Source organism: Perognathus longimembris, chromosome 1 (assembly GCF_023159225.1).
Source record: "Perognathus longimembris pacificus isolate PPM17 chromosome 1, ASM2315922v1, whole genome shotgun sequence".
Lineage (NCBI taxonomy): Eukaryota > Metazoa > Chordata > Mammalia > Rodentia > Heteromyidae > Perognathus > Perognathus longimembris.
The window spans coordinates 44,377,492-44,398,223 of record NC_063161.1 but is presented as its reverse complement, the minus strand read 5'-3'; the positions used below and the strand labels follow the sequence as shown (position 1 = coordinate 44,398,223).

At 44.6% G+C, this 20,732-nt stretch overlaps 2 protein-coding genes, 1 long non-coding RNA gene and 1 other non-coding gene across 5 annotated transcripts in view; 1 reads left to right on the top strand and 3 right to left on the bottom strand.

Annotated features, from left to right (window-relative positions):
* Nucleotides 1–3,883, bottom strand: part of LOC125362290 — a 21,579-nt gene extending 17,696 nt beyond the window's left edge. The window contains exon 1 of the long non-coding RNA XR_007213052.1: nt 3,844–3,883. This is a non-coding gene — a long non-coding RNA (uncharacterized LOC125362290). The remainder of the gene's footprint in view (nt 1–3,843) is intronic.
* Nucleotides 1–15,224, top strand: part of Mars1 (methionyl-tRNA synthetase 1) — a 19,152-nt gene extending 3,928 nt beyond the window's left edge. Inside the window, exons 8-22 of one of the 2 annotated variants that reach the window (XM_048360989.1) lie at nt 884–1,000; nt 1,148–1,351; nt 2,242–2,443; nt 5,457–5,531; nt 9,818–9,988; nt 10,578–10,673; nt 10,804–10,921; nt 11,434–11,647; nt 13,072–13,203; nt 13,288–13,392; nt 13,476–13,662; nt 14,487–14,558; nt 14,706–14,729; nt 14,821–14,910; nt 15,006–15,224. In XM_048360989.1, coding sequence (XP_048216946.1) covers nt 884–1,000; nt 1,148–1,351; nt 2,242–2,443; nt 5,457–5,531; nt 9,818–9,988; nt 10,578–10,673; nt 10,804–10,921; nt 11,434–11,647; nt 13,072–13,203; nt 13,288–13,392; nt 13,476–13,662; nt 14,487–14,558; nt 14,706–14,729; nt 14,821–14,910; nt 15,006–15,152 — 1,954 coding nt within the window. In that variant the 3' untranslated portion in view covers nt 15,153–15,224. The remainder of the gene's footprint in view (nt 1–883; nt 1,001–1,147; nt 1,352–2,241; nt 2,444–5,456; nt 5,532–9,817; nt 9,989–10,577; nt 10,674–10,803; nt 10,922–11,433; nt 11,648–13,071; nt 13,204–13,287; nt 13,393–13,475; nt 13,663–14,486; nt 14,559–14,705; nt 14,730–14,820; nt 14,911–15,005) is intronic. The other variant, XM_048360999.1, reaches the window with a different exon arrangement.
* LOC125341792 lies at nt 5,645–5,749 on the bottom strand. Its single transcript, XR_007209082.1, has one exon. It is a non-coding gene; the product is annotated as a small nucleolar RNA U13 (small nucleolar RNA).
* Ddit3 (DNA damage inducible transcript 3) lies at nt 15,167–20,732 on the bottom strand. The gene is made up of 4 exons (XM_048361061.1): nt 20,568–20,732; nt 17,980–18,027; nt 15,847–15,997; nt 15,167–15,758 (listed from the first exon to the last, which is right to left on the bottom strand). Exons 3-4 carry the CDS (start codon nt 15,976–15,978, stop codon nt 15,390–15,392), a joined length of 501 nt encoding a protein of 166 aa, XP_048217018.1. The 5' UTR covers nt 15,979–15,997; nt 17,980–18,027; nt 20,568–20,732; the 3' UTR covers nt 15,167–15,389.

The window sequence follows — 20,732 nt, the reverse complement described above, 5'->3', positions numbered from 1 at the left end:
AGCTAGGATTACAAGCATGAGCCACCAGCACTCAGCTTAGGAATATATTTCAAAACCAAGATTTCAAAGACAATTTTAATATTCAGTTATGGTGAGAAAGGCAATGAATGCATGAAAACTAGAAATTCACTAAGAAGTGTTTCATGGAGTAGAACTATGACTGGAACATATAGCAGCAGCTAGGAAGAAAGGGGTGAGGTAATGTGAGGGAATCAGGAGCCAGTGATTGTAGGATGAGAGTGGTTGGAAAGGTGACAGGCTCTTCATTGAGGTCTCAGTGGTAAGGAGGGGAGGGATATAGCATCTGTGCAGCTGAGCTGTCATAGTGATGAAGCATGAAAAGGAACACTGAACTGAGTGACTCCAGTCAGCAGATTGAATGGCATGACTAGAGTAATCCTATAAAAGTGGCTGTGAAGGCAAAAGCTGGTACCTGCTGAATTGTTAGTCCAGGCCTTGTAGGACTTGTATATGGAGTAATGAGCTGTAGGGATTCAGATAATGGCTAGAAAGTGCTAGAAACAGCGTCTAGAAAGAAATGATCAGCACTGGGAGTCTTCTTAGGAGTAGTGAGAGTAATGCTGTTTAGACAACCTCTGCCTAGGAAGTTGGAGCCTGAGATGAGCGACTGTCATAGTAAAAAGGAAAGAAACCAGTGTTGGACTGAGGTACACACAGTACCTGTAACAGTACATGAGGCTTATGCACTGTTTGCATGGTCCAGGGAGGGGATTTGTGAGTTCATGTGAGGAAACAGTAGATGTACAGGGATCTGTGACAGCTGAACAAGTCCATGTCTGGATGTTCTGTGAACTTTTGGTCATTTTTGGTCATTCTTGTCTTGCAACTTTCCGGTGAGTGACTCTCTGTCTTTCTTTACCAGGTTGCCTGTGGCTGGGGAAAGGAATGTGCTCATCACCAGTGCCCTCCCTTATGTCAACAATGTCCCCCACCTTGGAAACATCATTGGTTGTGTGCTCAGTGCCGACGTCTTTGCCAGGTGGAACCAGTTCAAGAAGAGCCTTTCTGAGGGAGGGGTGGGACCCAGGGGAATGCTATGCCTCCAGGCTGGTGGCTAGAGTCCTGAAGACTAGGACCAGCAGCTGAGTTGAGCCCCCTCCCCCATGACCACCACTTTCCCTTCCAGATACTCTCGCCTCCGCCAGTGGAATACCCTCTATCTGTGTGGGACAGATGAGTATGGCACAGCAACAGAGACCAAGGCCATGGAGGAGGGTCTAACCCCGCAGGAAATCTGTGACAAGTACCATTGCATCCATGCTGACATCTACCGCTGGTTTAATATCTCGTTTGATATTTTTGGTCGCACTACCACTCCACAGCAGACCAAGTAGGTTTCTTTTGAGGAAACAGAAGTAGAGGTTGAGGACTACAGGCAGTGAGAATACCTTGGAGACAGAATAAATCAGGGTTGATAAGAACATCTCCTGAACTTAGGGTCAGAACATGGCCCTGAAATGTATCCCTGGCCTTCTTGAGGAGATTTGATATGTACAAAAGCTTGACCCCTCTGTATATCACCTTTATAATAACAAGTTTTTTAAAAAGTTTGACCAGGGCCTGAAAGAACACCAAAGGGAAAAAAGAAGCAGTACTTACTTTTCATCTAGTGCCTATCTTCCTCTTTGGCTGCCTCAGAATCTTAAGATTGTCCCTTCTTGGGCTGGGAATATGGCCTAGTGGCAAGAGTGCTTGCCTCATACACATGAAGCCCTGAGTTTGTTTCCCCAGCACCACATGTATAGAAAATGGCTAGAAGTGGCGCTGTGGCTCAAGTGGCAGAGTGCTAGCCTTGAGCAAAAAGAAGCCAGGGACAGTGCTCAGGCTCTGAGCCGAAGGCCTATGACTGGCAAAAAAAAAAAAAAAAAAAACAGATTGTCCCTTCTTATTTGTGTGCATTTAGAGCAAATAGGCTGGGTTCTTCCTTTGTCCCTTACAAAAGCTACTTAGCAGGGACTATGAGGGCTGTGTGTAGAGCAGACATGCATGAGGACAAAGTGAGATGAATCTGGATTTAACAATTCTGGAGTGCTAAGAGAAGAAACTGGAAGGGAAGTTGGGGATTGTGGGAGTTGTCTGACTTATCCTGTATAACTAACGAGAATGATGGCCCTTGCCATGAGGAACAAGACTGAAAAGTTTGGGTCACTTGTTGAAACAGCAAAAGAGAGGGATGCACACTTTGTGACTTTTTCTTCCCATCCCTTGCTCACCTGCCAGGATCACCCAGGACATCTTCCAGCGGTTGCTGACCCGAGGTTTTGTGCTACAAGATACCGTAGAGCAACTGCGGTGTGAGCAGTGTGCCCGTTTCCTGGCTGACCGTTTTGTGGAAGGAGTGTGTCCCTTCTGTGGCTATGAAGAGGCCCGGGGTGACCAGTGTGATAAGTGTGGCAAACTTATCAATGCCATTGAGCTCAAGGTAAGAGAGGAAGTACTCATAGGAGCCTGAAAAGAAATTGCTTTTATTTTTAAGGGATCTCTTATTTATGTACCATTTAGAAATTTTTGTATTATTTATATATATTATATATGTTTAATATGTACTTATTTTTTATTTAATATTTATATTTATTTAAAATTTTTATTTTTAGCATCCAAGACTTTCTTCTGCCCATTTCAGCAACTCATCATTCACTTTATTTGAAAAATACATACTGAGCATTAACTCTGCTTAGCATTGTGCTGCACTAGACAGGTTGAGTTTCTGCCTCCTGACCTGTGCCCCTGCTTTAGGCTACCTGAATAAGGATTCTACAACCATTTAGAGTTGCAGAAACTGGAGATAAGAGAGGGAACAGATACTTACCTAAAGTGGGGAGGAGACCAACTAAACAAGAAAATAGTTCTGAATAAACTGCCAGCCAGATGGGTTACAGAGTGGACTTTAAGTTACGTGAATAGATTGTGAAGTTCTCTCAGAAGAGGTAATATTTGAAGTGAGAGTTTACCCAAAGAATGAGAAGGGGCAAGCAAAGCAATAGAAGGATTAAGAGTATTCCAAGTAGAAGGATGAGGTAATATAAAAACCAGTGTAAAGGCAGCAAAGGGCTTAGAAGGCAGAATTTAAAAGGACAGTATTGGCTGGGCGTCTGTGGCTCATGCCTATAGTACTAGCTACTCAGTTGTAGAATCAGGATTGTAGTTTGAGGTCAGCCTTGGCAGAAAAGTCCATGAGACTCCATCTTCAAAATAGCCAGCAAAAAGCAGGGCTGGAGGCATGGTTCAAGTGGTAGACCTCTAGCTAAGCAAATGCAAGGCCCTGAGTTCAAATCCCAGGACTACAAAAGAGCAAGAAAAGAGAAAAAGGTAGCCAGTATAATGTAGCATACTGCATGCGAAGCAGGGTAAAATGAAATATGGTCAGAGAAAAAGGTGAGGATCAGATTGTAAGGGTCTACTAAGACATTGAAGAAGTTTAAATTTTATTCTAGTTGAGTGTCAAGCTGCTCTGTGGGACAGGGATAGGACAGAAGCAAGAGAGAAGTAGGTAGAAGGGTTTAGAGGCTAGAACCTAAAAAGGGGATGTTGCCAGTAGAAATGGGGGAAAAATGGATTTGGGGTGTGTATAATGGTGGATAGACTGAAATTTGGAGTAGTTAAGAAAATGACAGCAGGGTGCTGGTGGCTCTCACCTGTAATCCTAGCTACTCAGGAAGCTGAGATCTGAGGATCACAGTCTGAAGCCAGCCCAGGCTGGAAAGTCTTTGAGACTTTGAGCCGTAAGTGGAACTGTGGCTCAAGTGGTAGAGCATTAGCCTTGAGCAAAAAAGCTCAAGGGAATAGCATCTTGGCCTTGAGTTCAAGACCCAGGACACACACACACACACACACACACACACACACACACACACACACACACTTACTTATAAATAAGTAGTTTGGGCTGAGAGTATAGAGCAGCATAGAGCACTTACTTAGCATGACCAAGGCCTTAGATTTGATCTCTAGTACTAAAAAAAGGTATTTTTTTTCCTTTTGGTGACAGTCCTGGGACTTGAACCCAGGGCCTGGGCACTGTCTCTGAGCCTGAGTACTCAAGGTTAGTACTCTACTACTTGAGCCACAGTGCCATTTCTGGCTTCTTATGTGATTAATTGGAGATAAGAGTCTCTCAGACTTCCCTGCCTGGGCTGGCTTTGAAACTCGATCCTCAGATTTCAGCCTCCTGAGTAGCTCAGATTACAGGTGTGAGCCACCAATGCCTGGCTTCAGAAAAACATTTTTCATTTGACTTGAGCAGCTTGGGCAGATGGTAGTACCATCTTTGAGGTGAACAGGTCTTCCTACTGAATGCAGTGGTACTGTTTGCTAATCTTTTTTTTGTTTTGTTTTTGTTGCCAGTTCTGGGGCTTGGACTCAGGGCCTGAGCACTGTCCCTGGCTTCTTTTTGCTCAAGGCTAGCACCCTACCACTTGAGCCACAGCGCCACTTCTGGCTTTTTTCTATATATGTGGTGCTAAGGAACCCAACCCAGGGCTTCATGTATACGAGGCGAGCATTTTACCACTAGGCCATATTCCCAGCCCACCTGTTTGCTAGTCTTGAGAGGCTTATGTTCATCCAAGTAAGCAATTGAATATAAGCATGTAGAAATAGTAGCGAAGTATGAGAAAATTAGTATTTCTCACCCTCCATTCCTTATGTCAAAACCCACTTGGAAGCTTTCTCACTTGATTAGCTCTACCTGTTTATTCCTTTAGTATCACCTTTTAGTGTGTATATAGTTAATTTGTACAAAAGAATTGTTTATTGCCAGTCCTGGGGCTTGAACTCTGGGCCTAGGCACTGTCTCTGGGCTTTTGTGCTCAAAGCTAGTGCTCTACCACTTGAATGACAGTTCCACTTTTGGCTTTTTATTTATTTTTATTTTTATTTTTGTAGTCAAGTGGGGATGCGTCTGACAGACTTTCCTGTGCTGCCTGGCTCTGAACATGGTCCTTAGATCTCAGCTTCTGGGATCGCCAGAATTACAGGCATGAGCCAATGGCACCCAGCTTAGAATTACTGTTTTAACATTAAAGGTCTACATTTGTTTCTTCTGCAAACCATCTCTCCCTACTTGGATTGGAACTCAAGGAGAGGGGTAGTGTGTCTTCTTTTGTCACTCCTTCCCCTCACATAGCTAAATTCAGCCCAGTGCTCTGTATCCAACCTGTGATCACAGAAAGGCTTTTCCTAGAGTGATCAGACAGAGAAGTGAAACAGGAACAGATGTTACACTGTACAGTAAAGTACATTTGTTCTTGAGTCTCTAAGTTCAAAAGCTACTTAGTTGAGCAGTGGGCTGGACGTAAGCATAATTCTGATTAGAATGCACATTGAGGTGTTTATCCTCGTTTCCCCTCAGCTTGTTGCATAGATCCCACTCTCTTCAGTCTTGATCCTACTCATTCTTCCCCGGGTCACTCCTTCTCTGGAATTTCCCTTCACAGAAACCCCAGTGTAAAGTCTGCCGGTCGTGCCCTGTGGTGAGGGCCTCCCAGCACCTGTTCTTGGACCTGCCTAAGGTAAATTGATCTTTTCCTCAACCTAGAATAGTCTTCAGATGGCCTCTTCAGTCTCTTCTGCCTCAGTCACACATAGATAGCCAATCACTTTCAAGTGCTTTTTTTTTCATTCACATCAGATGGGTAATGTGCCCACGATGTAACAAGGTTTAGAGAGAGGAACATGTCACGCAAGTGTGTGAGAACCCAACCATCACACTTATGAACCAGAGAAGGATCGAAGTGCTTTGTTTTATTTTTGGTTGTTTATGGGCCTTGAACTCAGGGCCTAGTTGCTGTCCCTGAGCTTTTTCATTCAAGGCTAGTGCTCTACCACTTTAAGCCACAGTGCCACTTCTGGTTTTCTGGTAGTTAATTAGAGGTAAGAGTCTCACACTTTCCTACCCAGGCTGAATTTGAACCTTGTTCCTCAGAACTCAATACTACTCCTGAGTAGCATGAGCCACTGACACCCAGCTAAAGTGTTTTTAATTTTCATAAAATTTACATATTTGAGCATGGTAGTGCATGTCTGTAAACCCAGTACTTGGGAGGCAGAAGGCTAGGTCACATCTGGAGGTGAGGACAAGAAATGTAGACATTTTTGTATATTGATTTATACAGCTTCAGTTACATGTCAATAATGGCACGACAGTAGCAAAGGTCTATTTTTAACTTTTCTGTACTGATTTCCATGGAGGTTGTAGTAGTTTACATTCCTACCAGCATTATATGAGGATTCTCCCATCCTTGGTAGCATTTGTTTTCTTAATAATAGCCATTCTGACTGGGTGGGATAGCATGGGTGTGTGTGTGTGTGTGTGTGTGTGTGTGTGTGTGTGTGTGTGTGTGTGTGTGAATTATAGGGCTTGAACTTGGGGCCTGAGTGCTGCCCCTGAGCTTTTTTGTTTAAGACTAGCACTACTACTTGAGCCATAACTTAAGTGGCATGAGCCACTGGCACCTAGTTCTTAGTGTAATTTCAATTTTCATTTTCTTTGTGGCTAAGGATGTTGGACATTTTTTCCATGTATTATTAGCTATTTCTATTTCTTCTCAGAACTGCTATTCACTTGCCCACTGACTAATCTTTGGAGATCTTTGTATATTCTGGATATTACTCTCTTTTCCATATGATAGCTGGCAAAGATCTGCCATTCTGTTGATCTGTCTTTTGCTTCTGGTGATTGTTTCTTTTACTGTGCAGAAAATTTTAATTTGGAATACTCCCATTTGTCAGTCTTGTTCCTGTTTTCTGGGCAATTGGAGTTTTATTTAGAAAAAAATTACCTGCTGGCATGTTTTCTTATTAGCTTCTCTATCATCATCTGGAAAGAAAACATTAAAAACAGCTTTGCTAAAGCATAGTCACTAATATGTATCATAAATGAGGTACAAGATTTTTTATACTCAATAATCATAGTTTACTGTCCTATACCTTTAGTATAAGAAGATACAGGGACTGGGAATGTGGCTTAGTGGTAGAGTGCTTACCTTGTATTCATGAAGCCCTGGGTTCGATTCCTCAGCACCACATATATAGAAAACGGCCAGAGGTGGTGCTGTGGCAGACTGCTAGCCTTGAGCAAAAAGAAGCTAGGGACAGTGCTCAGGCTCTGAGTTCAAGGCCCAGGACTGGTAAAAACCAAACCAAAACAAATAAAAGGCATAATTTGAGACATGATTGTACTTTTCTAGCCAAGGGCCCAATGGATGGTAAGACAGCACATTTTCTTCCATAGCCCAATATAGTTACTAACCTCAGGAGATTTTTTTTTTTTTGCTCATATTCCCAGCCCCAACCTCAGGAGATTTGATATTGATGTAATTGTCTGAATTTGATCTCATCTACCATCCATACTTCTAGTTTTGTTAATTATCCCAATAATATTTTTTTTTCTTCCTTTTTAAAGTGTTTCTAGTTTAGTCCCTGGTAGATAAGTGTGCTAACTCTGAACTACACCCTTGGCTTCCAATAGTTTTTTTTTTTTTTTTTTTTATTGGTCCTGGGGCATGAACTCAGGGCCTGGGCACTGTCCCTGAGCCTTTTCACTCAGGTTCGGCACTCTTCCGCTTTGAGACACAGTGCTACTTCTGGTTATCTGGTAGTTTGTTGGAAATAAGTATCTCACAGACTTTCCTGCCTAGGCTGGCTTTGAACCGTGATCCTCAGATCTTAGCCTCCTGTGTAGCTAGGGTTACAGGAGTGAGTCACTGATGCCTGGCAAGGGGACACACTTCTTTTCACACATGAGTTCCCATTCCCTAGGAGAGCTGAAAGATGTCCGTGTTGGGGGCCCACCCCACTGGGTGCAGGATGGCTTTTGTCTGAGGGCCCTTGTGAGCCCAGACTGCTGCTGCTATAGGTGCCAGTCTCCTAGGACACTGCCACTCTGGAGTGCACACATGCCCAGATATTCTTCCTGTTTGTGGCCTCAAAGCAGCTCATCTTCAGCTACCCCGGCATCCCCATTTGTCATGCCCCCCCACCTCCACCCCCACATGGTGCCCTTCTCATTTCCTAGCACCAGTTTTCTGCCTCAATTCAGTAGCTCCTTCATCAGCCACCGTCAGTCCAGCCCTGCCTGTCAGCCTGTTATCCTGTCTGTCTTTCTGTTTGTGGCCAACCTTGCTTAGAAAGTTAAATGTCTTAGGTACTTTGGCTGCCTTTCCAAGCCCAAGTAGTTTCTGTGCATATCCTTGGAGAGGTGAACTCCTTGTGGAGGGCCAGAGCAAGTACAAGCCTGGCACATGGCTTCCCCAAGACCACAGGAGAGTATCAGTGGCACTCATTCTCCTTCCCTGCTGTGGCTTCTTAGAACTGCCTGAAGTTCCTCTTTACTCCCTGATTAGTAGGGTGGCAGCCAGTCACCTCTGCCCCTCTTAGAAGCTTCACACATGCCAGGCTTCCTCTGAGCAGAATTGCCAATGTCTGACACCCTAAGTAAAGGTAAGGCCTGCACCAGCCTTAGCTGATCTGTGATTTGGGCTTGAACCCAGTTGGGGAGGGCTGTAGATTGGGGAAGAATCTGTGTGCATGGAGTGTGTGTGTGTGTGTGTGTGTGTGTGTGTGTGTGTGTGTGTGTGTGTGTGTGTGTGTGTGTGTGCCTTTTCTTTTTGGCATGGGAGCAGTTGAATTGGGGCATTTTTCTAGAACAGCCTCCTCACCCACAGTAAGGACTGGCTGTAACTCTTTTTTTTTTTTTTCTGGCCAGTCCTGGGGCTTGGAGCACTGTCCCTGGCTTCTTTTTGCTCAAGGCTAGCACTCTGCCACTTGAGCCACAGCGACACTTCTGGCCGTTTTCTGTATATGTGGTGCTGGGGAATTGAACCCAGGGCCTCAAGTATACGAGGCAAGCACTCTTGCCACTAGGCCATATCCCCAGCCCTAGCTGTAACTCTTAAGCCTATTAGAAGCACTTCCAGCCTGGAGAGAATCGCAAGCTGGTGGCCCAAAGGTAGCCACAGGGGAAAGTGGGCAGTAGGGTAAACCCCACAAATTCAGCCTGAGCCCCAAGAGGAGAGGATGGAAGGGTTGCCAAGGCTCAGAAGTGTGAGCTGTTCCTGTGGATGTGGGAGCAGCACTGGCTGCCCCTCCCACCTAGACTGGGTGGGTTTCTGGTGGGCCTCACGGTGCTCAGGAGGAGATGAAGAGGAGGAGGTTTTCCTTACTGAATAAATTAATATTTTTATGATTAAATTAACGCACACACAAACAAACAAAAAAAAGAAGATAAAACTTAAGTGCTGGGCTGGGAATATGACCTAGTGGCAAGAGTGCTTGTCTCATATACATGAAGCCCTGGGTTCGATTCCCAAGCACCACATATATAGAAAACAGCCAGAAGTGGTGCTGTGGCTCAAGTGGCAGAGTGCTAGCCTTGAGCAAAAAGAAGCCAGGGACAGTGATCAGGCCTGAGTCCAAGGCCCAGGACTGGCAAACAAAACAATACAAAACTTAAGTGCTGGAGACATAGCTCGGTGATAGAGCATTTGTCAACCTTGTACATAGCTCTTACCTCAAGCTTGCCAGTCTCCCATTTTAGCCTCCTGAGTAGCTGAGAGTACAGGCACATGTCATTGTGTGCAGATTAGTTTTAACCTTTTGTATTTCTAATGTGCACATCCTTACATTGTTGTGTGAATATTTCTGTTGAGTAAAAAAGTTTCTGTTAGCAAATTCATAGAAGTGGAACTGCTATGTCAGTCATGTATTTTTCATATTAATTATATATTACCAAACTGTACTCCAAAAAGTACTTATTTCTCTTTATGTTAATTATTTTCTGTTAATTATGTCATCTCAGCTGGAAAAGCGACTGGAGGATTGGTTGGGGAAGACATTGCCTGGCAGTGACTGGACACCAAATGCCCGGTTTATCATTCGTTCTTGGCTTCGGGATGGCCTCAAGCCACGCTGCATAACTCGAGACCTTAAATGGGGAACCCCTGTGCCCTTAGAAGGTTTTGAGAACAAGGTAAGATCTTTTAACCTTTGTTCATATCTCAATTTACTCAGCCTCAGGGACCACAGGCTAGCCTTTTTGTGTGTGTGTCAGTCTTCTGTCTTGAACTCAGTATCTGGGCACTGTTCCTGAGCTTCTTTTGCTCAAGGCTAGTGTTCTACCACTCGAGCCACAGCTCCACTTCTTTTTTTTTTTGCCAGTCCTGGGGCTTGAACTCAGGGCCTGAGCACTGTTCCTAAGCTGCTTTTTGCTCAAGGCTAGCACTCTACCTCTTGAGCCACAGTGCCACTTCCAGCTTTTTCTGTTTATGTGATGCTGAGGAATCAAACCCAGGGCTTCATGCATGCTAGGCAAGCACTCTACCACTAAGTCACATTCCCAGCCCCCGCCTCCATTTTTGTAATTTATTAGAAGTAAGAGTCTCATGGACTTGTCTGTCTGGGCTGGCTTTGAACCTCGATCCTCATATCTCAGCCTCCTAAGTAGATAGGATTATAGGACTGAGCCTGTAGCCAGCTATATGCTAGATTTTTAAAGCATTCTTGTTTCTGTCTGAAACTTGGGTTGTCCTTACTCTGTTTCTCTCTCCTTGATTCTGTAGGTATTTTATGTCTGGTTTGATGCTACTATTGGTTACCTGTCCATCACAGCCAACTACACAGATCAGTGGGAAAGATGGTGGAAGAACCCAGAGCAAGTGAGCAGCTCTTAGCTTATCTTTGGGTAGTGGGCCTGTGTAGCAAGAGGTATGAAGGGTTGCATATCTAATTTTCTTGGACTTTCAAAGAAAATCTCAAGAGAACTCTTTCCCAAATATATTCTCCTAGGTGGACCTTTACCAGTTCATGGCCAAAGACAATGTTCCTTTCCATGGCTTAGTCTTTCCTTGTTCAGCCCTAGGAGCTGAGGACAACTACACCTTGGTCAAGCACCTCATTGCTACAGGTAGGTACCTTGGAAGAGTGCACTTAGGTGTTTCTGGGGTTTGAAATTAAGATAATCCTGGAGAGGTGCTAGGTCTTAAGGTAGGAGTTGAGATGAAATAAAACATGGAGAACTGTATCTGAAGGTAGTAAATAAGCTGAAGAAAGCATAAGACCAAAGTAGTAGTAAGACCAGGCACCAGTTGCTCATACCTGATATCCTAGATCCTCAGGGTGCTGAGACCTGGAGGATCACAGTTTGAAGCCAACCCAAGCAGAAAAGTCTGTGAGACTCCATATCTATTTAACCAGCAAAATGATGGACTGGAGGTGTGATTCAAATGCTATAGCACTGGCTGTGAGCAAGAACGCTGAGGGAATAGCACAAGGGAGCTGAGGGAATAGCACAAAGGCCTGCGTTCAGTTCCTAGTACTCAAGGCAGGATGTTGCTGGACATCCACCATAGATCGTAGGGAGGAAGAGTTAGTGAAGGGTATGATCTGAATAGATGATTCTTTGTCTTTTCTGTTCAGAATACCTGAACTATGAAGATGGGAAATTCTCTAAGAGCCGGGGTGTGGGAGTGTTTGGTGACATGGCACAGAACACAGGAATTCCTGCTGACATCTGGCGTTTTTATCTGCTATACATTCGGCCTGAGGGCCAAGATAGTGCCTTCTCCTGGACAGACATGCTGCTCAAGAATAATTCCGAGCTGCTTAACAACCTGGGCAACTTCGTCAACAGGTAGGACTTGGTGGAGGGACTGGATAAGCAAATTGGCTGGGAATGGGCCTGTTCTCTGGAGACAGGAATGAGGAGAGAACTACTAAGTAGACAGGAGGTTGTGAGGGATGGAAGGACAATGGAGAAAGTTTATGTCAGTTCAGAACTGCTCCCAGGACATACTTGCTTGAGGGAATAATCACTTGTAGAGATATGGAGCAAAATAGAGTAGATTTTTTTTTCCAGTGGGGGAAGGGAAGGTAGGTGGCTCTGGGGTTTGAGCCCAGGGTTTTGTACTTGTTAGGCAGGTCTCTATCATCTGAATCATGCCCCTAGCCCTTATTATTATTCTTGTAGAATTGTTGATGTATTCTCTCCTCACAAAAGCAATTCACCTACAGATCACAAAAGTTTGGTGGAAAGGGTTATTCTTTTGCAGAAACAAGAAGCTTCCATTGCGTTCTCTGGAGTTGTTAACTTAGGCTGACATCCTACCATAGCAGTTCTTCAATCTAAAGAACTATCCTGGGGCTGGGTGTTACAGTTCAGTTGTAGAGTACTTTCCTAGCAAGTGTAAAGCCCTGGGTTTGAGCTTCAGTACCAAAGGAAAAAAAAAGTCCTCTATGGCTTAGTATTCTGAAGTCTCCCTGGACCTTTAGCTCTGTCTTTAGTTAACACATAGATATTTCTATTTGGTTATTCTGAATAGTTACCTTTTCAGCATGTACAATTGTTTACTTTCATTGGATTTGTGTGCAGTTACATTCTTTGGAGAATAGAGATTGTTGTAAAGCAGGCTTTTTGGGGATGAGAACCAGTGAGCGGGAGAGAGCCAACAGAGGGTGTAGAAGGGTGAATATGGTAGACATACTTAATGTGCATGCATGAAAATACACGTGAATCCTGTTGAAATTGTCTTAAGAAGCAGGGAAAGGGAGATGAGGGAGAGAAATGGAGGGAGTTTGATGGGGGTACTTGTATGTATGTATGGGAATGTCATAATGAACCTCCTGACCCCCTTGAGTCCCTAATATATGCTAATAGAAAATTTGTTAAGCTCCTCTAGTTTGAGGAACTAAGAAATGTCTGCTGTGGTCAGGAATCTTAAACGAATGAAGAGGTATAGAAATAGGATCAAATTTTGGCTGGGAATATGGCCTAGTGGTAGAGTGCTTGCCTCATATACATGAAGCCCTGTGTTTGATTCCTTAGCACCACGTATATAGGAAAAGCCAGAAGTGGCGCTGTGGCTCAAGTGGTAGAGTGCTAGCCTCGAGCAAAAAGAAGCCAGGCACAGTGCTCAGGCCCTGAGTCCAAAGCCCCAGCACTGGCAAAAAAAAAAAAAAAAAAAAAATCACACACACACAAAACAAATAGGGTCAAATTTCTATAAGGAGTCTGGATAGTAACCTCTCTTTTCCTCCTTCTTATCTCCATCCATCAAGAGCTGGGATGTTTGTGTCTAAGTTTTTTGGGGGCTATGTGCCTAAGATGGTGCTTACCCCTGATGATCAACGCCTACTTGCCCATATCACCCTGGAGCTCCAACACTATCACCAGCTACTGGAAAAGGTTCGGTAAGTAATTGATACTTGTTTCATGTCAGAAATTTGCTGGCATGTTGAGAGCCCCTATATACTTGCTATCTCCTCCTTTCCCAGGATCCGGGATGCCTTACGCAGTATCCTCACCATATCTAGACATGGTAACCAATACATTCAGGTGAATGAACCCTGGAAACGGATTAAAGGCAATGAGGCAGACAGGTATGGTGTTAAAAGGGTAGAGTTGGCTACAGGAATTCTATGTATCTTCTTGGAGGTCTTTAGTAATCCTTTTTCTCCCCTAGGCAGCGTGCAGGCACAGTGACAGGCTTGGCAGTGAATATAGCTGCCTTGCTCTCTGTCATGATCCAGCCTTATATGCCTACAGTTAGCACCACCATCCAAGCCCAGCTGCAGCTCCCACTTCAAGTGTGTAGTGTTCTTCCCACAAAGTTCCTGTGTACCTTACCAGAAGGGCACCAGATTGGCACAGTAAGTCTCGAGTTGAAAGGGGCAACCTTCTTTGTTTTGTTTTTTTTGGCCAGTCCTGGGCCTTGGACTCAGGGCCTGAGCACCATCCCTGGCTTCTTCCCGCTCAAGGCTAGCACTCTGCCACCTGAGCCACAGCGCCCCTTCTGGCCATTTTTCATATATGTGGTGCTGGGGAATCGAACCCAGAGCTTCATGTGTAGGAGGCAAGCACTCTTGCCACTAGGCCATATTCCCAGCCCAGGGGCAACCTTCTTTGATACTCATCTTTTTGCCATGCAGCCTTTAGGGCGGGATTAAGAGATCTAACATCTCTCAACTTTTTCTTTGGGCTCTTACAGCTGTCCTTCCTTCTCCTCCATTCTACCCTTGGGCTTTCTTCTGATATAATAAGGCTCTTGGTGGTGTTTCGAAAGTCAAGTATTGTCTGTATATCCTTATTGTTCTTCATGCCAGAAACCAGTACTGGGCACATAAAATTAACCAGCATGGAAGCATTTGAAGAAATGCCTGGTTACCATAAAGCTAGCAGGTAGTAGACAATGCAGGGTAGCCTTTTCCTCTCTCCCTAGATTATATCTTAAACTTCTAAATCAACTTAGCACTACTAGATACTTGTAAATTCTATTAGCATTTGCTTTCATAATAACTGTTGCTTTTTTCTGGATTCTTTCCTGAAATCAGCAGCTATTTATGCAGTGTTAACGTTTGTATTTCTTCCAAAACATTTAGGTTTTCTAAATGTCTGACAGTAGAACTAGAACGGTTTCTCTATAATCTGTAGAGTTGATACCTACAGTGGATGATTCTGGAATTTGCTTTCACAGGTCAGTCCCCTGTTTCAAAAACTGGAAAATGACCAGATTGAAAGTTTGAGGCAGCGCTTTGGAGGGGGCCAGGTGAGACAGCTTGACTTGTGCCTGCACACCCGGCAGCAGCCACAGCAGAACCACTTTAGTTTCCCCAAGTAGTCCCTCCTTCATCTCTCTTTCCATCTTTTTGGTCCTGATGCTTCTTCACTTACTAGTTTTCCTTTTCTGTCTTAGCTAGAAGAGTCTTTGGAGTTCAAGGTAATCATTTGTCCCCTGAGATGTTATATAAACTTGGAGATCAGGAGATACTTATGGCAGCTAGAGCAATAATCCTATTGTTCTTCTCTAGGCAAAAGCATCCCCTAAGTCAACAGTTGCAGAGACTGTTACAGCTGGGTTGCAGCAGATACAGATGCTAATGGATGAAGTGACAAAACAGGTAGGAAACTTAAGCATTGTGGGAAATTAGAAAAGCTAAATCCTAAACAAGTCATTTCCTAGTCTCACTGTTATTCCTTCTCACCCTTCCCTTAGGGCAACATTGTCCGAGAACTGAAAGCGCAAAAGGCAGACAAGAACCAGGTTGCTGCAGAGGTGGCTAAGCTCTTGGACCTAAAGAAACAGTTGGCTCTAGCTGAGGGGAAACCCCTCGAAACTCCTAAAGGCAAGAAAAAAAAGTGAGAGAACTTGTTCATATAGAAAGCCACTTTACTGAATATGAATAGTAATAAATGTACAATCTATCTATATCTATATATATACAAGTTGAGATACTTTCCTTTGATCTACCCCAAGTATTCCCCCTATTAAACACGTGCAGTTGATGGTCATGTCATTGGCATGGTGAGAGGCTGGTCAGTAGCCACTTCCATGAAAGGTAAGTAGTCGCCCAAGTTGGGGAGTGACAGTCCCAATTGTTCATGCCTGGTGCAGATTAACCATTCGGTCAATCAGAGCTCGGCGCGTTGCTTCTACTTCCTTGGTCAGTCGTTCAATTTCCTGCTTGAGCCGTTCATTCTCTTCAGCTAGCTGTGCTACTTTCTTTTCATTCTCCTGTTCTTTCTCCTTCATGCGCTGCTTCCCAGCACGGGCTGGGCATGGGCCACTCTGTTTCCGTTTCCTGGTTTGTCTTTGGTCTTCCTCCTCTTCCTCCTGCACCAGGGAACTCTGACTGGAGTCTGGAGATTGAGGGCTCTGGGAGGTGCTTGTGATCTCTGCTGGTCCTGGCAACTCAGCCAGCCAAGCTAGAGACGTGGGGTCAAGAGTGGTGAAGGTTTTTGATTCTTCCTTTAGGGAAACGAGGAAAAAGAGATGGCTGTTAGTTGAGGAGGAAAAAGTGAACTCCCTACTCCAGTTTTAGTACTAGCATTCTCACCTCTTGGTTTCCAGGGGGTGAGATATAGGTACCCCCATCTGAGGACAGGACCTCCTGCAGATCCTCATACCAGGCTTCCAGCTCCCAACTGGACATGGTCCCGAAGGGGAAAGGCAATGACTCAGCTGCCATCTCTGCAGTGGATCAGGTTCTACAAAGGTACATACTCAAGATAAAAGCTCCATTATACCTCAATTTCAGAAACCGTCCGGCTGCCTGTTTTTTATAAAGGCTTTTTTTTTTTTTTAATTTTAAGATGTGGTCTCAAGTTCTGATATTACAGGCACTGTATCACCACACCTGGTCCTATAAATATTTTTACTGGAACACAGCCACATCATTTTTATTAATTGTATTTCTGCAGCTTTAAAGATGAATACTGATGTTGGGGATTGAACCGTGGGCCTTGTACATGCTAAGTATCCATTCTTATCACTGAAAATATCCAACCCAAAAACATTTCTTTCTTTCTTTTTTTTTGCCAGTCCTGGGGCTTGGAATCAGGCCCTGAGCACTGTCCCTGGCTTCTTTTTGCTTAAGGCTAGCACTCTACCACTTGAGCCACAGCGTCACCTCTGGCCATTTTCTATATATGTGTGCTGGGGAATTGAACCCAGGGCTTCATGTATAAGAGGCAAGCACTCTTGCCACTAGGCCATATTCCCAGCCCCCCAATAACATTTCTTTAAAGTATATATTCTCAGCTTTTTCTTATGGCTGGAGCCCTACCATTTGAACCACACCTCCACTTCCTGACTTTCTACTGGCTAAATGGAGAAGAGTCTCTCAAAGCTGGATGCTGGTGGCTCAAGCCTGTAATTCTAGCTACATAGCAGGCTGCGATCTGAGGATCACAGTTCAAAGCCAGCCCAGGCAGGAAAATCTATGAGATTCTATCTCCAATTACCAAAAAGTTGGAAGTGGGGCTGTGGCTCAAGTGATAGAGAACTAGCCTTGAGCACAAAAGCTTAGGGACAGAGCCTAGAGTGCCTGAGTTCAAGCCCCAGGACCAGCATAGAAAAAGTCTCAGATTTGTCTTCTTTGGCTGGTTACAAATTTCAATCCTCAGATCTTAGGCTTCTGAGTAGTTAGGATTATAGGTATGAGTCACTAGTGCCAGATGGACATTCATTCTTTTTTTTTGCCAGTCTTGGGGCTTGGAACAATGTCCCTGAACTTCTTTTGCTCAAGGCTAGCACTCTACCCTTGAACCACAGTATCACTTGCTGCTTTTTCTGTTTGTGTGGTACTGAGGAATCAAACCCAGGGCTTCATGCATACTAGGCAAGCTCTACCACTAAGCTACATTCCCAGTCCTGTAAATACATTCTTATAAGATCCTAGTAAAAGTACTCATACTTGGAAACTGTTGACAATTTCTAGGGGCTAATAGCAGAATATTAGTGCTTCTTCTATGTGGGACACTGAAGCAAATGGTTCTTGGGTTTTTCTTTCTTTCTTTTTTTTTTTTTTTTGCCAGTCCTGGGGCTTGGACTCAGGGCCTGAGCACTGTCCCTGGCTTCTTTTTGCTCAAGGCTAGCACTCTGCCACTTGAGCCACAGCGCCACTTCTGGCCATTTTCTGTATATGTGGTGCTGGGGAATCGAACCCAGGGCCTCAATGTATATGAGGCAGGCACTCTTGCCACTAGGCCATATCCCCAGCCCGGTTCTTGGGTTTTTCTAACCCTAATAAAGATTGGCAAGATAAACACATGAGCTTTCAATTAGGAAATAAAAATAGTGATTTGGAGCCAGGTGCTGGTAGCTCGTGCCTGTAATCCTAGCTACTCAGGATGCTAAGATCTGAGGACTGTGGTTGAAAGTTTAAGACTCCTCCCCAATTAAACAGAAGTAGAGCCGTGGCTCAAGAGGTACAGCACTAACCTTGAGCAAAAAAAAGCACAAGGACAGCACCCAGGTCCTGAGTTCAAGCCCCAGGACTGGCACACACACACAAACGATGATTTGGGATCACCCCAGGAGGGACATGGTGTGACAGCAAAAATTTGCTTGGATTGAAACCTTTGCCTCTCATTACAGCTAGATCTTTTAATAACTTTTTAGGATCCTAGCAAAGGGCTAAGCAACATCTCTTAGCAATTACTTTTGGAAAAGGTTCAGTTAAATTTACCTGCTTTCAGGTGTGATGATGTATGAAGATACACTTCCTTCTGTAACACTATAGGGAACAAAGGTAAATGTTAGCCATTTCTGAAAGGGAAAGAGGAAAGTTATTTACTTCCAGTCTCCTACTGTCTTTCCATAGTGAGGCTACAGTTATAGTTAAAGGGTCCTGTATCCAATTCCAAGGACAGAAGAAAGCTCAACTTCCTTTATTTTTAGTTGCTGACATTTGTAGTCCTGATTACATAATGAGCAAAACTCCTGGCCAAATCAGCTTTCTCTAAAATTCAAGGAAGAGCTGAAACTTGTCAGAATAAAGACTGAACTTTGGGGACATACATACTGCAAATGTAATTTCCAGTCTGGATTTCTCCTAGGATCTCATCTCTGCTGCCTACTGCCTAATTTTCCATCTTTTGGATATCTAAAGCCCTTTAGATTATGTGAAAAAATCAGATCTTTCCCTTCCAAGGGGTATCCCTATCTCACTAAATTGGAAATTGTAGTTGCTTAAGTTAAAAATCTTGGTACCATTCTTGTTTCCTTTCAGCTCACACCCCACAACTCAGAGTAGCTCATTCTTTTAAAACTACTCATAACCTACACATTCCTTCCAATTCTATTGTTTCCAAATGCAGATCAATTTATCATCATTTCCCCTGAATTCCTTTGGAATCCTTGCAGGATTGTCTCCAATTTTGCTTTTGCTACCTATCCCACACAATCTATGTATGGCCCACCTAGTTTTTTTTACTTTCTTTGAGATGCTGGTGCTTGAACCAAGGGGCTTCTGCAGGCTAGGTAAGCACTCTACCATGGAGCTTATCCACAGACAGCACCTTTAAAATAGGTAATTCCGGGCTGGGGATATAGCCTAGTGGCAAGAGTGCCTGCCTCGGATACACGAGGCCCTAGGTTCGATTCCCCAGCACCACATATACAGAAAACGGCCAGAAGCGGCGCTGTGGCTCAAGTGGCAGAGTGCTAGCCTTGAGCGGGAAGAAGCCAGGGACAGTGCTCAGGCCCTGAGTCCAAGGCCCAGGACTGGCCAAAAAAAAAAATTAAAATAGGTAATTCCTCTGCTAAAAACCCTCCTGACTTCCTACCTTATACATATTAAAGACTAAGGTCCTCAAAATGGCTTCCAAGGATCTACACAATCTGCTGTCCTTTCATCCACCACTCTCCCAATTTACTAGGAGTCCACTCCACTGGTTTGTTCCCAAAGATACCAGACATTTTTCAGTCTTATGCCTTCTGGTTTAGCTCTTCTGGAAAGCTCTTCTACATGATCTTCATGGATTACTGGATTACTTCCTTTGCATTTTTCATTTAAATATCACCTCAGTGAGGCAATTTCTGCCCATATGATAAACCACATTCTGAACATTCCTTTGCCTTTTCCTGCTTTTAGTTTTCTCCATGGCACTAGGCCTACTGATGAAATGTAAGCTTTTGAGACCGTTTTTTTCTTTTCAATCTTTAGGATGTACTCCGGACCGCATTCTTTGTGGCACATAGTAGGTGCATATTAAGTATTGAATGGAGGGCTGGTGTGGCACATAGTAGGTGCATATTAAGTATTAAAATGAATGGAGGGCTGGGATGTAGCTAAGTGGCAAAGCACTTGCCTAGCAAGTGCAACATCCTGGGTTCAATCCCTAGTACCAAAAAAAAGAAAAAACAAAAACAGTGAAATAAATGGAAAAAATCCACCTTCCTCCAGTCTCTTATAAGGAAGAGAGGACTAAACTAGAAGCAGTGCACAGCTAGCTACTGTCCCGGGGGACCGGAGATGCAATATTGTCCTATGTATTTCTCTGTAGGGCTATCCTCTCCGGGGAGCACTCCCTTGCCTTATAATGTATGGGATGTGGCTTTCATCAGCAGTAAAGCTCCAGACCAGAGGGCTACAGAGCCAAACTGTGGGCTAGCCTGATGCAATGGTTACAGAGATTAGTTGGGAGACAGGACAGAGAGAGGCAGAGATCAAGCCCAGGAGAAGGACGATACCCTGGGGAAACCCCAAATGGTTTCCAGGCTGCTCTTGTGTTAAGTCCGGAGGCCTCTGGGGAAAAGGGAAAATCCATCCATGCTTCCTGTCCATCAGTACCCCTGCTCCCAAAGGTGTCCATCTCAAGATTCTGTCCTGAGCCTCAGCCCGGACAAACGTTGCAGCTGAAAGTTGGGGGTGGGGTAGGGGAAATGCCGCTGGTGTCTAAGCAGCGGAAACGGCTGAAGCCACCGTCACGAGGAGGTGTGTCCTGCCGTCCCCCCTTAGGACAGGCCAGATGAAGTGGCCTGGAGTTGGCAACGGAAAAGGATGAATTTCCCGAGGGCAACCGAGGTCTCATCGCACAGCAGCTCAGAGCAAGGGCTCTTGCTCCAGGTAGGGGCAAAGTGAACGATATCGCCCAAAGGATCGCTAAAAGCAAGGCTCCTGAATTGAGGATTCTCCCCATCCCTCACCCGGACGGTCCCTAAATTCACAGTGGAGGGGGTGGAGCCACAGGGCAGACGTCCCAACTCTGGAGGGAAGTGCTGGTAATCACCCAGGATGGGAGAGTAAAGGGTAGATCGGGAGTCAGTACTCGCCTTTCTCCTCAGATTCCAGCTATGGCTTTGGCTCTGTCGCTGCCACCGGTTCATCTTCAACATGATATGCTCTTCGTATTACCCTCAAGTATCTGACCTCCCGAGCGCAGACCCGTGGTCTTTTACCATGGCCTTGCCCACCTCTCAGGGGTGGGATCCAAGAAA

Bases quoted from the DNA above. Each gene is read 5' to 3' on its own strand.
- Ddit3 (XM_048361061.1), bottom strand. From the start codon at position 15,978: ATGGCAGCTGAGTCATTGCCTTTCCCCTTCGGGACCATGTCCAGTTGG. The intron at 15,759-15,846 runs GTGAGAATGCTA...GTTTCCCTAAAG, and splicing joins CACCCCCTGGAAACCAAGAG to GAAGAATCAAAAACCTTCAC.